At 38.1% G+C, this 14,041-nt stretch overlaps 1 protein-coding gene across 1 annotated transcript in view; it reads left to right on the forward strand.

Annotated features, from left to right (window-relative positions):
• The first annotated feature begins 2,725 nt into the window (after positions 1 to 2,725).
• Positions 2,726 to 14,041, forward strand: part of LOC306801343 (N-acetylated-alpha-linked acidic dipeptidase 2-like) — a 30,991-nt gene continuing 19,675 nt past the window's right edge. Inside the window, exons 1-9 of the mRNA XM_079304318.1 lie at positions 2,726 to 2,841; positions 4,280 to 4,391; positions 7,343 to 7,529; positions 8,824 to 8,925; positions 9,718 to 9,843; positions 10,514 to 10,700; positions 11,758 to 11,851; positions 12,127 to 12,225; positions 13,896 to 13,981. Of these exons, the coding sequence (XP_079160444.1) occupies positions 2,754 to 2,841; positions 4,280 to 4,391; positions 7,343 to 7,529; positions 8,824 to 8,925; positions 9,718 to 9,843; positions 10,514 to 10,700; positions 11,758 to 11,851; positions 12,127 to 12,225; positions 13,896 to 13,981 (1,081 nt within the window). The 5' untranslated portion in view covers positions 2,726 to 2,753. The remainder of the gene's footprint in view (positions 2,842 to 4,279; positions 4,392 to 7,342; positions 7,530 to 8,823; positions 8,926 to 9,717; positions 9,844 to 10,513; positions 10,701 to 11,757; positions 11,852 to 12,126; positions 12,226 to 13,895; positions 13,982 to 14,041) is intronic.

Below are 14,041 nucleotides of genomic sequence, written 5' to 3' on the forward strand. Positions count from 1 at the left end.
GTGGTTGAGCATTCCCCTGTTGCTATTTATTCTGCCAGAGCTGTCTTTCCCACAGATCAGGGTCCCTTGATCCCTCAAGCCACAAGTTCAGGCTTTAGTCAGACAATAGGTCAAGCAGCACACCAGTAGTGTGTCTTTCTTGCTGCAGATACTAAGCTTTAGGACCCAGTTACTGAGCAGCTACAGTTTACAAGCCCTGGCTTTCATTCTGTGTTTCATGTACCATTGCTGGCTTTACTAATTGGCTGAATAGCAGAATTATGCATTCAACATACAAATGCATGCTAGTTTTGCATTTGGCATGTGTATCCTTTTTAGCTTACCAAGGATTTATGTGTTTTAAGTGAGTAGAGTATATGTATCTACCTGCAAGTTCTCTTTGCTTCAACTGAAGCTCACTCTTGTTTTCACTGTCAGAATGAGCAATTCTCATTACCCCTGAACTCAGCATGAGGCATATGCAGTAGTTAATAATTTTCACTATAATTCTAAAAGATACTAATTTAAAGAAGTACTGTGTGTTCAGGAGTTTATGGTTGGGACCCTTTTTCTCACCTGTGCTAAGAAAAGGAGTCCTTTTACCCTGTATCTTTTCACTGTTTTGCATAATTTCTTTGACTATTTTGGGTGTCTTATCTCCTTTTAGCCTCAAACCTTTGATTAAATTTAGACTGAAGTGAATATTTTCAAAATTGAGTAAAGTATTCAGCTATTATCAACAATGCACTTGCAGAGGTATCTTACACTGGCAATATCTTAGTTGTAGCTGGAAAAACCCCATGTAAAATAACAAGGATATGGCCTTGATATCACCAGGAAAGCACTCGGAGAAAGATGAGTCTTTTGGGCTACTGATCATCTCAAGAGGTCTGAGGTCTCTCCTGGGGTATGATTAGTAACACTTAAGAGTGAGAAAAGTTTTGGGTTGGAGCAGCTTCTTCCATCTTCGCACATATGTGACTTTGCATTCATGACATGCTTTATTTTGGATCTCACATGTCAGGATCATTCTCTGACTCCAATTATTCTGAGGTGCATTTGTAAGACTTCATGCTATACCTTTGGCTTTATGATTGAGTAATGTGTGTGTGCATATGTATTCATGCAACCAGACCTTATCTTGCTTCTGTTTCACCTGGGTGAATGATAGCTATTCAGAATGTGATTGAAGACAGATTTACACTGCACATTATCCTTGCATTTAATTGTAACACATAATACACTCCACTTATGGCTAATCCATGGCATGTAAGAACATGTCACAACTAATAACTAATTGTAATAGGACTGTATTTTAAGTGGTAGAAGCCATTTGGCTGCTGCTTGTTGTTCAACTTCAGCATTGCTAATGCCCTTGTCACTTTAAAAAGACATTCACATAGAAATAAATGCATTTCATGCTTTGTTACTGTTGCTATTCTTACCTTCTTCCTCCACTGATGTTATTATCATGTGAGGTCTAATTTTGATAGTAATCTCCAAAAGCCCTTGTCACTTTACTGTCTATTATGTGCCAGTCCTACACCTGGGGTGCTATATAAATGCTAATAATACATCAATATGCTCATTCTTTATGAGTTCTGTAGGTGGAATTCCATCTGGTTTGTGTATGTCAATTCAGATGCTGGTGTGAAATGTCATTGCTGTTCAGAATTTGTGACGGTTTATGAGCAGTTGGAAAATGACAGGAAAAAAATCACAAGACTGGACCTGCTTGTCATTTGAACAAAGATATCCAGCCATGTGCTTAAGAGAGTGGCTGTGACTGGTGTGGAATACCCAGGTGGTGTAATTTTTCTCTGAAAAGCCTTAAAGTAATTAGGATATTAATCAATCTTTTCTGCTTTTTCTGAATATTTTCAGCTCATCATAATGTATTTAAGAAAGTTTTGATACTCAGGGTACTGACATTTCTTTCACAAACTCTATCTACTTTGAACTTTGAGAGTTAGTGGTAGGAATTTGAAGCATGCCCAGGCTCCCAGAAGAGCTTCCCTACCTTCAGCCATGTAACTGGTCTCAAATGGGCTGGTCCTCAGTTCCAGAAAGATCAGTCTTGGCTTCCATGTTGCCATGGATTTTTTTTACTATTTTTTACTGTTCCCTGGGCTGCACTTGTTTCCTTCTCCATGAGATACTGATGGATTTGACTAAATTAAGCTAGGGAAACTTAATTTTAAGAACCTTGTAATCTTAAATGCAAGTAGCTAGAGAATATAGGAGATAAATTTGTGACTTTTCCTAGTTGCAAATTGGATAATGTCTGGTGTTCTTACTGGCCTGTCTAAATTATGTTCTCAGCTTCTTTAAGTATACATTCCTTGCTAAGGATTAACATTACCGTGGATTAAAAAGGGAAGCAATTCAGTGTTTCATTGGTAAAGAAGAAACAAGTTTTCCCTTAGTTTCATCTCTTGGCCACTTCCACCGTAACAGGTGAACAAACCTAAAACAAGAAAGTCGTAATAATTAGTAGAAATTAACATCTTAAATAGTACATTGCTTGGTGCACATCCTGGATACATATTTGTTACAGCTGCACAGGGGCTGCCTGGTGGGCTGAGACTGAGAAATGGAAGAGTTTTACTGCGCGCGGAAAATCGCATCATCGCCATCACCCGGGGATTAAGGCTGGTCAGGCAGTGTGAGAACTGAGAAGCAAAGAATGCAGGGGGTGGAAGGAGGAGGAGGAGGAGGAGGGGAGGAAGGCAGAGCCCCCAGAGGCTGCCAAGCTGCCGGCCAGAGCTGGCGGCATGGCCGGGAGCAGGAGCCAGGCCACCCTCCGTGCGTGGCTCGTGTGCCCTGCGCTGCTCAGCTGCTTTTGGCTGGGCTTCCTCACAGGTGAGTAACACACCCAGGGCTCAGCCCCCTTCCAAACCCTGCAGCCCCTGCTGGGATTAACCCCCCAGCAGGGAGATTACTGCTTTTAGGGGAATGGCAAAGTCCTCGTGCCACTGCTCTGCTAAGCTTTTCTGTCTAGCAGTTTCAATCTTCGCGGAGTGAGGAGCAGAACGGCTCTGTGCTTCAGCCCTGGTGAGCTGACAGCTTCCCAAAACAGGCAGCCAGGCATTCAAAGAGAAAGGATTCATACAAGAGTTTGAGACTTCAGCGATTGCAAGATCTCCCAGATTTTTTTTTTTTTAATTTTTATTTCCTGTTTTTTACTGAAGATATTTTTAAATGCTCATTTTCAGTTGCTATTTTAGAAATTAAGGGTGGAATGTAGAGGAGGAGTTTGACTGACAGCCAAGTTACTGAAGTTTTCATTATGCACACTGAACTTTACTAGAGATTCTTTTCTGAAGTCACAGCATTTGATTTTAAATTAAAATTGCATGTCCGTTTTAAACTTGTGTTGTAGAACAAACCTAAGACTAAAGCATGAAAGAAAAAATCCATGAGGGCTATTAAATATATCAAATATTAATTTAAGAGATCCCTGAGCTGCTAATTTCTGGTGCTTGTGCTATGCTAGTACATTTCCCTGAACATAATCCTTTGGCCCTGCCCCAAAACAGGATACTGGGCATGATGGACTTTTGATCTGATCAAGCACCATTGTTCAATTCAGAGTGTTACTACAATTGTATTTAAGTGTAACAGGTCATATATACATGTGACAGCACATGTATTTCTCTTTCTTATGAAAACTTCCCAGTTTGGGATTGTCTAACTATAATGACAAAAGGATGTTTTTGTTGTTTTTCTTAAGATAAATTCATATAGTTGATATACCCTCTCCTACTACTATTTATGGCTACTGAATAAACATGTTAAAACCGATTTGGGTGACAGTTAATTTTATTCTTTTAATTATTAAATAGACCAACACCTCCCTTCCCCAAGTCTGTAACTATTACAGTGCTGGCAGGGTGGCTGTTTAGTCCTAGACCTTCACTTCAAATATGTTTCCACATCTATTTTAAAATATATGCATAAATTAAATACATTTCATTGTGAGTGTCAGGACTTCAAACCTCACACTACAAACAGTTAATTGAGAATTTAAACTATAGTTTAAAATTAATGAGAGATGAGTCTGCCTTAAAAAGGGGATTTATCAGGCATTTAGGGTTTACTATTTTATTGTATCACTTTTATGCATTTCAGTCTATTGAATATATTTTACTTTTCTGCTTGAGCCCTCAGACACTGACAGAGGGTGCTCTAAGCCCTGTTCATCCTTGTGGTTTTAACTATTTAGTACTACAGGTTGCACCTGTGCTCAAACATGTGAGGACATTCTTGCTAAGCAGGAAACTTTTCAAATGTGTTTCAGGATGGTTTACAAAAGTGACTGAGAAAAACCCTAACTCTTCAGATGTCCATCAAAATGTGAGACAGAAACTTGTGGCTGAAATGAAAGCAGAGAACATCAGGAAATTTCTTCGGTAAGCCTTGAGCACCATTTTTTGAACAACTTTATCAGTCAAAAAAGCCAGAAAGTGATAACATCAGCTCCAAGGACAGACCTCTGAAAGCAGAGCTTTTAAGATGCTTTGGAAGTATTTAGCTTGTACAGAATGTCTGAGGGAAGAAGGGAGAGGCTTACAACTCTTCTGTCCCCCCCTCCTCATTTTTGAAGTTGCCTCTTTGAAGTGGTTCCACTGTCAAGTGTCCTTCCCTCAGCTGCATAACTGCCAGTGCTTACCAGCCTTCATGATTTCCCATCTTCATGATTTAATGAAGTGTGCCTTTTCTTTTCCTTCTCAAGTATCTGAAGCTCTAACCTCAGATAACTTTGTTTTGATTCAGACTTAGATGGTTTTGCTGTGTTTGGGATGTGATGATTGACATGAATTCCATCTGACTGATGTCTGTTCAGGGTCTCTTTAAACTTCCAGTTTGAGCAGCTAGTCTAAGTAGAAAATTAATCTGTTAAAAAATAATGCTACAAATTTGCATGGCACTGAGTTGCATGTACACTTAAAACTTATAATTCCTTTAGTGTGGCTATACTGTATAATGTGCTGTTATTTGGGAGCTCTGACATCCCAATTTATTCTGTCTTCTGTTTCAGAGATAAAGGGCTCTGTCCATGTCTGGTTGGTTAAGGCTTGCATGATATAACTGTTTATAAATATACTTTCTTGCATTGTAATGCATCCATGCAGTTCTTTTAAAGCATCTAAAATGCTATGGATATAAAAATACCCTTTTTTTTTTTTTACCATTCCACTGAAAATGAAAAAATAAACCCACATTATACTGTATATTTATATTTTCTATAGACAAACAAATATATCCACATGAGAAGTAAATAAATACTAACTGTGGTGAGTAAAATGTTTGGATTCAGCATGTAAGTCAGCAGCTGCATCAAGAACATCAAAGGATTACTGACAAATTTGATTTCTACACATTTGTTCTATACCCAAAACGTTTCATACCTAACATCAATTAGCTTTTTTAAGTCTGCAGCCCTAATCTTATTTTGTATTTGTTGCTTTCAGCAAATTGGAGAGTTCTTGAAAATTATGTTTGAATGAGAATCTAGGCAACATAGCACGAAAGAGTTCTGTAATTTTCCAAAGTCTCTTGGCTGTAGTATATTAATGGCTTCTCATTTGTCTGCTTGCTTTGGTGATGGGCCAAATGCTTCATGCTGGTTGGGGTTTTTATGGCTAAATTCAAATAAAAATCAGGAAAGGAAGAGAAAGTGTATTAGCACACTTTCAAAAAAGTTTGTCAAAAGAATAAAAAACGTGAACTTGAGAATTTTCCTCCATATTCTTCCTTTTTCAGACTACTACATCAGCTTTTATCATGTGAGGAAAAAAAACCAATCTAAGAGTCTCAGAAAATACAGATGCTTTGGTCTCAGCATTATATCATAACTCTGGAAAGTATTCAACTGTTTGGAAGGGAAAGTTTGAAAAAAATAATGTGTGTTTTTCCTGGTGGCATATGTTGTATTTAGTATACTTAAAGAATTAAAAGGTACTTAAAATAATAGTGAGAATTAAAGTGAAAGAAGCAAACAAGTGACAGGCTTGGCAAAGGTTTATTCCAGACTTTGGTGCATACCCTCACAGTTTAACGGGAGGGAATTACACCAGCAGAGAGAAATAGGTTGTGATCTACTTAGAGAATCTGGATGCATTCAAATCCTGGGCCAGGTGGGACTCATGTGAAAGAACTTTATGTTAAGAGTGCAGTGTTCCTGTAGATGAGCTGTGATGATTGAAAGAGGCCCCAGGTGGCTGAAAAAGGCTGATATTGTGCCCCTCCATTAGTAAGGACAGTCTGGAGGGACTCTGAGCTGCTCAGCTTCAGGTCTGGAAGGGTGATAAATATCCTTCTGAAACCTGTTTCTAAACACATGAAGGACAGAAATATAGTTTGGAAGAGTCAGCATTTATTTACTATTTGTTTGCATGGTGAGCATGTTGCCTTCTGTAAGGAAATGACTGGCTATGTGCATGAGTGTAGACATTATAGTGGCTCTAACAACCTTGATTTTAACAAGGCTTTGAACATCATTCTCCTTTGGAAGCTGGGGAAGTGCACACTGCAGAACAGGGGTTGCAAACAGCCTGAAATGACAGGCTGAAGTGGTATTAATTGTGGCATTTGCTACCACTAATTAATGGTAATTGCTGGTATCTGACATTTATGGAGCAGCCATTGACAAGTAGCCTGTTGGGAATTGGAAGCTGATGCAGAATATCTGGTTGACCGATGAGCTTTCACCATTCCTTACTTGTTCAGTGGGCCAAAGAAATTGTACACAGATTTCTGTAGGGTAGCCTGGAGGGACTGGGTTTTGTTTGTGACTATTTATCACCATTATGTGTTATATCTGATTTGGAAGTAAATGTTGATAAGAAGGTTTTGTTATTCAGGCTTTCAATTAAGAAAAAAGAGCAAACCTGTGCAAATAATTTAATGTAATGATTTTTAAGTTAAACTTATTAGGAAATTAGGACATGTTGTGGCAGCAGTATAAATCCATGATCAGATACCAGAATTATCTGGAAGGCTCCTTTCTGAATGCATAGCTTTCCTATATTTATATGTTTCTTGCATACTGCTAATATTCTTTTGCTGAATCTTTGACATTAATTTTTATTGCTTGTATGCAGATGCAGCTATTCCTGTTGTGCAAAGAAAAAAGCTCAATTGACTTATCATAAGGCCTCAGGAAAGATTCTCTGCTCTGAGTATATTTTGTACATGTCCTGCTGCAGACTCTGATAAACAATCATGTTTTATAGCTCAAGCTTTAAGACCTTACTGTCCATGTAATGTGTCTTGAAGATCAGCTTTATACACACTGATCCTATTTCACTATTGTGTCTTTGCATTTGCTGTTTACCAGTGGTTTTCTGTTTTGTTCTAGTTCATTTACCAAGTTGCCTCACCTCGCAGGAACTGAACAGAATCTTCTTCTTGCCAAAAAAATTCAAGGCCAGTGGAAGGAATTTGGATTGGATTCAGCAGAACTTGTTAATTATGATGTGCTTCTTTCATACCCAAATGAAAAGCAGCCAAACTACATTTCAGTAATTGATGATCAAGGGAATGAGGTGATCTTTTCAATGACCAAACTGTATTTATGTAAAACCAAAGAAAACTCCAGTGACCTCATGTTTAGAAAAATGTCTTCCTCTGTATTATCACCTACTCATCTCAGCACGTTGTGCTTTATATTATTAAAAAAAAAAAAAAAAAAGAAAAAAGAAAGAAAAAAGAAAAAAAAAATCCAGTGCAAAGGAAATTAATTAGAAATGGTTTTCCAGGCCTTGCAGAAAGCACAGCAGAGTGGCTGAGATCTCAGTGCCTCATACAGAAGAGTGAGGATGTGTGGAGAGGCTGCAGTTAACACCAGGATACCATAAAGTGTTAGGAGGGTTCAGCTTAAGGATACATCTAGGATAATATCCTGTTCCCATAAACACCCTTAAGTGGATGCACAGGAATGTTTAAAAACAAAGAAATGTATTTCAGGCATGCAGTTCTTCCAGTGTCTAGCTGTTTTCAGCTCAGGGCCCCTCTGAATGTGCTGCAATTAGTCTCTTGAAAAATCCTCATTAGATATTTTCCAAGTATTTATGCAATCAGTGACCCTCATTACATCTCCCTTCCAAGTACCTATCCAAACTCTGCTTGGATATCTGTACAGTATTTGTTTCCACAACATGCTGAGGTAAGGAATTGCAGAGATACTATCAATTTTATGTAGTATTGCCTTGTTTCCCTTGCTCTGAACCTGATCCCACTGGCTTCCTGTGGTGTCTCCTGAGTTAGCTGGAAATACAAATGAACTAGTCAGTCTGTAGACACCTTCTCCCTTTTGAATACCTGGGGAAATAAAGAAGTAGATGTAAACTCTGACAAGGAACCTGAGCAAGGAGAGGAGGTGGTACTGCTAGAGAAGCATCATAGCACATAGGTAAGGATGAAGAGCCAGGGTAGAAAACAAGGAATATGTGCTCAGGGATGATATGGTTTTAGAGTGACTAATGAGCATCTTCTGACTCTGAGTATCTGTCTCATTGTATTCATGTCTGCATTCTATTACAAAATTTATACTCTGGATACCTACTGGTATTTTTGTTTGTACTTATGTGTACTAGTTAGAACTGTATGGAACTGAACCACTGACAAAGCTAACTAATTTGGCAAAAGCCAAGGCTTTTGATACTTCTCATCCATAAAACTGCACTATTTTGAAACAGTAATTATTTGACAAGGAGTCTGATGCACAGAAATGGAATAACTGTCTCTTCTGACTTTAGTTTGAGATATAATTAGCATTAGCTTAGTGTGTGAATTTGAGCCTAAAATGTTTGACCAAAGACTACTGTTATTTTTTAATAGGTTTTCAATACATCATTGTTTGAACCACCCCCACAGGGATATGAAAATGTTACTGATATACTACCACCATATAATGCTTTTTCAGCACAAGGAGTGCCAGAGGTAAGAAAAGAAATTATATAATGGTACTATTACCTACTCTTTGAAACACTTTCTGGGACAGATTGCTCCAACTTCTCAAAATATTTGTTGCAGTAGATTTAATTACCATTTGTCCTAAATAAAGAACATTGAGGCACAAATAAGTCACATATTATGCAAAGGTTAGAAGTCTTTTATGACTAAAAAAAGAGCTCTCTCAAATTGCTACAACTCTCAATCACATAATAAGATAAAAGTTTTTATCTTAATGGAAAATTTTGGATACTTTTCTGATTGCTCCATATTATTCAGTCACATGTAGCAGACTTGCTTAAGGCGCAGGTAGAAGTAGCAATATTTATTTCAAGTTGAAAGACATTTTAGATTAAATAATGCCTTCAAAGGCCACAAAGGTTCCTCACTTAATTTGCTGATTCATTATGGAGCAGACAAGGGACAACATTGCAATACATAAATGAGTGAAATTATATAGTGGAGAGTTTGTGTATGCAAGGCATACCACTGCTTTGGCACAGCCAGAGAGGTTTGTCAGTTTACCAAAGTACTCTGGCTTATTTTCCATCCTGTTGTTAGGACTGTTGTTAAGTGCAGGATAATGTCCAAACATCAGAAGTTTGAGCCAAAGCTTCCTATAGAATATTGTGGATATCTTTAGCTATGGTTTCCATGGGCACTGGATCTCGTTTGTAGAATTAAAACCAAATAAAATTCTCTATCATACATAGTGAAAGAAACAGTATTTTGTTTGTTGACTGACCAGTTGCCACAACACTGCTTTTCTTTTCTGACCAGGCAGATCTGGTGTATGTGAATTATGGCCGTACAGAAGATTTTTTTAAGCTGGAGCGTGAAATGGGAATTAACTGTACAGGAAAGATTGTCATTGCCAGATATGGGAAGATCTTCCGAGGAAACAAAGTAAGGGTTGTGTTTTAATTTTCCCTCTGTGGGTCAGACACTGTTCATGGTAGAGTCTGAGGGAATGATTGAGGGCTGTTCGTTGGAATATATGAGCAGAAGGAAGCTGCAATATATCCATTGTGACTGCAGTCTAAGAGTAACTTCCAAATCAGTAAAACCAGATGAATGTATTAAACTCCTGAGACAGAGATGACTGCAAACTCCCCAGGCAGTTCTTGCAAGAAAATAGTTTAGGGAGCTGAGTAGTTTGCAGAGCCAAGTCTTTTGATAGTTGCCATCCATAGGACTGCAGTACTTTGAAATAGTAGCATTTTGACAAGGAGTCTGATGAACAGAAACTGAGTAACTATCTCTTCTGACTTTAGACAACAAATCTGGCAAAATTGGTGATAGTGGAGCAGTGGGGATGGTGGTCAGGTTTTGTGCCTCATTTCTATGCTCTGTGATTTATTTCATAGCCTTGAGCTATGATTAAAGATTTGACACAAATAATGAACATATTGCATTTCACTGTGCTTGGTTCTTCTGCTGAATCTGGGGTAATTTTCACTCTTTCACATACTTGTCTTCTAAAACTATGTCTGCATGGAAGCAAATCTCAGCATTCAGCTATTTTTGCTGCATTAAAAATAAAAAAGCCTCAACTTAAAAGCAAATAATTTCACAGGTTAAAAATGCCATATTAGCAGGAGCCCAGGGGATCATACTTTACTCAGACCCTGCTGATTACTGTGCCCCAGGAGTAGATGCTTATCCAGCTGGCTGGAACCTTCCAGGTGGAGGAGTCCAGCGTGGGAATGTTTTAAATCTGAATGGAGCTGGGGACCCCCTAACACCAGGTTATCCTGCAAAAGGTGAGTGCAAGTTCTGTAGCCTGGGCCATCTTTATAAACTTTACAAACTGCTGCTGAAAGTACGGCACTAGAAATTAATTTGTCTTTAAATTCTTATTGACAGCAGTTGATTTTATGTATCAGACTCGAGTTCTACCTGTGTCATTCTAACTGGTTTTAGTTAGGTGGGGAATAGAGTTTCTAGGAAACTCTTTGTATGGTACCACCCTTGTGATACTTGAAAAAGCAGGATGTGTAGTTTCACAGACTGTGAAGCAGCAGAAAATGACTGAGAACTTAGAGTAATTTTAAAATATCTGTATTTCTCAAGAGGACCAGTTTAAACTGGGTTACACTTCGTCTTCAAAGAGGACTAATAGCTTTACTTGGAGGTATGTTTCCTTGCTGGTAAGTTCCAGGCAGAAAAAAAAACAGTTTAAAATCCTTTTTAAGGGGAATAAAAATCCTGTAGCAAAAATAAGAGCAGCCCAGAGTCTTTCAAAAGTTGGCACCACGTGCTTTCTTGTCCTTGGTGGTATCCTAAACTCGGTCTGAGCTAAGATGCCTGCCAGTGCTGGGTGCTGATGGGGTGGCTATACAGGGATGCTTCTGGAAAACTCATGGGCTTGTGTGGCTGCTGCTGGGGCATAAGACAACCTAAAACCAGGAGGGATTGTGTGTGCCAAGCCCAGTAGACTGAGAGACACTGGTTGTCTTCAGCCCAGATAAATGCATCTGTGGATGTCTTCTGCAGCTTGTCCACCAGCTGCACAGGTTCCATCTTCACCTCACACACCAGCTTGGCTTCCCCAGAGCCAGCCTGGAGGAGATATTATGATATGGTTGGAGAGCAAATCTCACCTTGCATCAAGTGTGGGGGCATCTTTTGCACTGCTGTGCATTGCTGGGTTTGTGGTTCTGTCATTACAGTTTGGTTTTCTAGAAGCAGTGTGTGAGAAATGCTGTAAATATTAAAAATAATCATGCATGCTGGTGGCTGCTCAGCTCAAAAGTGTTTCCAGTTTGGTAAAAGATGCTAAGAATGCTATAAACTTGACATTTTGTTCTGGTTTCTCAGAGTACACTTTCAGGTATAAAGTTAATGATGGTGTAGGGATTCCCAAAATCCCAGTTCATCCCATTGGATATCATGATGCAGAAGTGTTGCTGCGGTGAGTATGCATCAGTCCTCCTCCCCAGAATTCAGTATTGACAAATATGCAGACAAATTTTTCATATTAAAATGGCAAAATCTGTGCTGTTACTTCCATTTGCTTCTCTTTTGTAGTCTAATGTGTGCTTCAGAAAATGTGGAGAATCTAAAGCAATCTGTTTCTGCAATAATGCTTTTAAGAATTTGGTAAAACTCCCTGGGTTTTGCTGCAATAATTATTGAGCGAATTTAAGGTTTCAGCCTAATGCATTTGTCTTGGTTTTCACTTCACAGTGCAATGGGAGGACCTGCAGCTCCAGACAGCAGCTGGAAGGGAAGTCTCAATGTGCCTTATAACATAGGGCCAGGATTCACAGGCAACTCGTCTACAAGGTGAGTTTTCATACTTGCCTGTTTATACAATAATAGAAAAAAAAATCCCTCTGAGGAAAATACTGAAACAATATATCTAGAGATATTCTGGAGATACTTTCTTCTGCTAGGGTTACTTTTGGAGATAATTATAAGAATTGAAAATAAATTGCATTAAAAAAGATTATAAGTTATCAGGCCACATGACAATGACATTTGGCAATAAATTGCAATAAATTGCAAAAAAAGCTAAAGATCACTTTTATGTGACTTTTCCACATAAAAATAGTTTCAGTTTATATGAGGTATTATTTAATTAAGACTGTCAGTGGACCCCAATGAACAGTGTGTAAAAATGTTGTTTCATTATCACTACTCCATCTCCTGGATAACAAGAGTATGTGTGAATATGTAATTTTATAAAGACTTCATTTGTCATTGTTCTTTTCTGCTCTGCTTTAACACTAGCTTAAAATGAATAAAGTAGGAATAACTAAACAAAAAAGTATATTTCACATGATTACAGTGCTGTTTGGGGTATCTTGAAGAACAACTGTGAGAAAACAGTATGATTCATCCACAAAACTTGAATTTTGAGTGGACTTTTTAGCATCTTCCTATTTGGTAGAGCAAAATTTTTTTTTTTTTTTTTTTTTTTTGTAGATATCAATGTATTGTAAATGTATTCATTCTATGCTTCTTTCTCAGAGTAGTTACATATCAAGATGAACCTTTTGATTCTAGGTAGAAAGTCATTTGTACATGGAAAATGTGCACGTTCAAGGCACTGGTGTCAGTTATTTTCTGGGCAAAGATCCAGTGCTGTCCTGAAGTAGGTTTTGATTTTGACAGCTATGCAGATTTGCTGCTGAAAAGATAACTTCAAATGTGGAACTCCTGAGGTTTTGCCAGACACACAACCCTCCTCCCCCAACCCCATTGTTTGGTGTTTTGTTTCTTCCATAGGTTAAAGGGCCTGAATACTGTGTTATTTTTATCTCTCCAAATGCCTGGATTCCCTTTGTTTTTATAAAATTTCACAAGTGGATTTACTGGTGGGGGACAGGGAAGAAAAAACTGTGCTTCTAGTAGAAGGTTTTCTGTCTGTAATGGGAGATTCCCTGCCCATGACAGAAGGTTGGTACTAGATGACCTTTAAGGTCCCTGCCAACATTTGTGATTCTTTCATTGACAGATCTTGATCACTTAGATTTGCTGTCCTAAACAGAGGTTTCAGTTTATTCTTGGATGAATATTCCTAATGACCTTACCTCATAGTTCTTTATTATTACATGGATTTATGCTATAAAACCAAAGTGTATTCTTTATAAACATCTGCATATCCACAATTATAATTTTGATCAAAATATAGATGTATTTTTAACTACTGTGCATGTTTTTCAGTTTATTCCTCTAGTACACAATTATCTGATTGCTTCCCTTAAATAAAATTTCAATAGAATCTGTAAATCTTTGCAAATTTATAGACTGGCCCAGCTCTTAGGCTTTTTTTCTAAGGCATCAGCAGCAGGCAAAACTGAAATAAAAGATGGAACTCCAAGACAACGTGACAGTGCTGAACACACAAAGCAGAATAGAAACACAAATTTTCTGCTTTCTGTGTTATTAGCATTGGCTTTTTATTGGCCTATTACTCAGAAATGGTTGCTCCATGCTCCCTTTCATTTCAGAAAAGTCAGAATGCATGTTCATACGAGCAATAAAATAACACGGATTTACAATGTCATTGGTATCCTCAGAGGAGCTCTGGAACCAGGTGAGCATCAGGGGCTTGATGGTTTTAATCCCTTCTTTCTTTGGTATTTGCTGAAATTGT

This window comes from Erithacus rubecula (assembly GCF_903797595.1).
Source record: "Erithacus rubecula genome assembly, chromosome: 1".
Lineage (NCBI taxonomy): Eukaryota > Metazoa > Chordata > Aves > Passeriformes > Muscicapidae > Erithacus > Erithacus rubecula.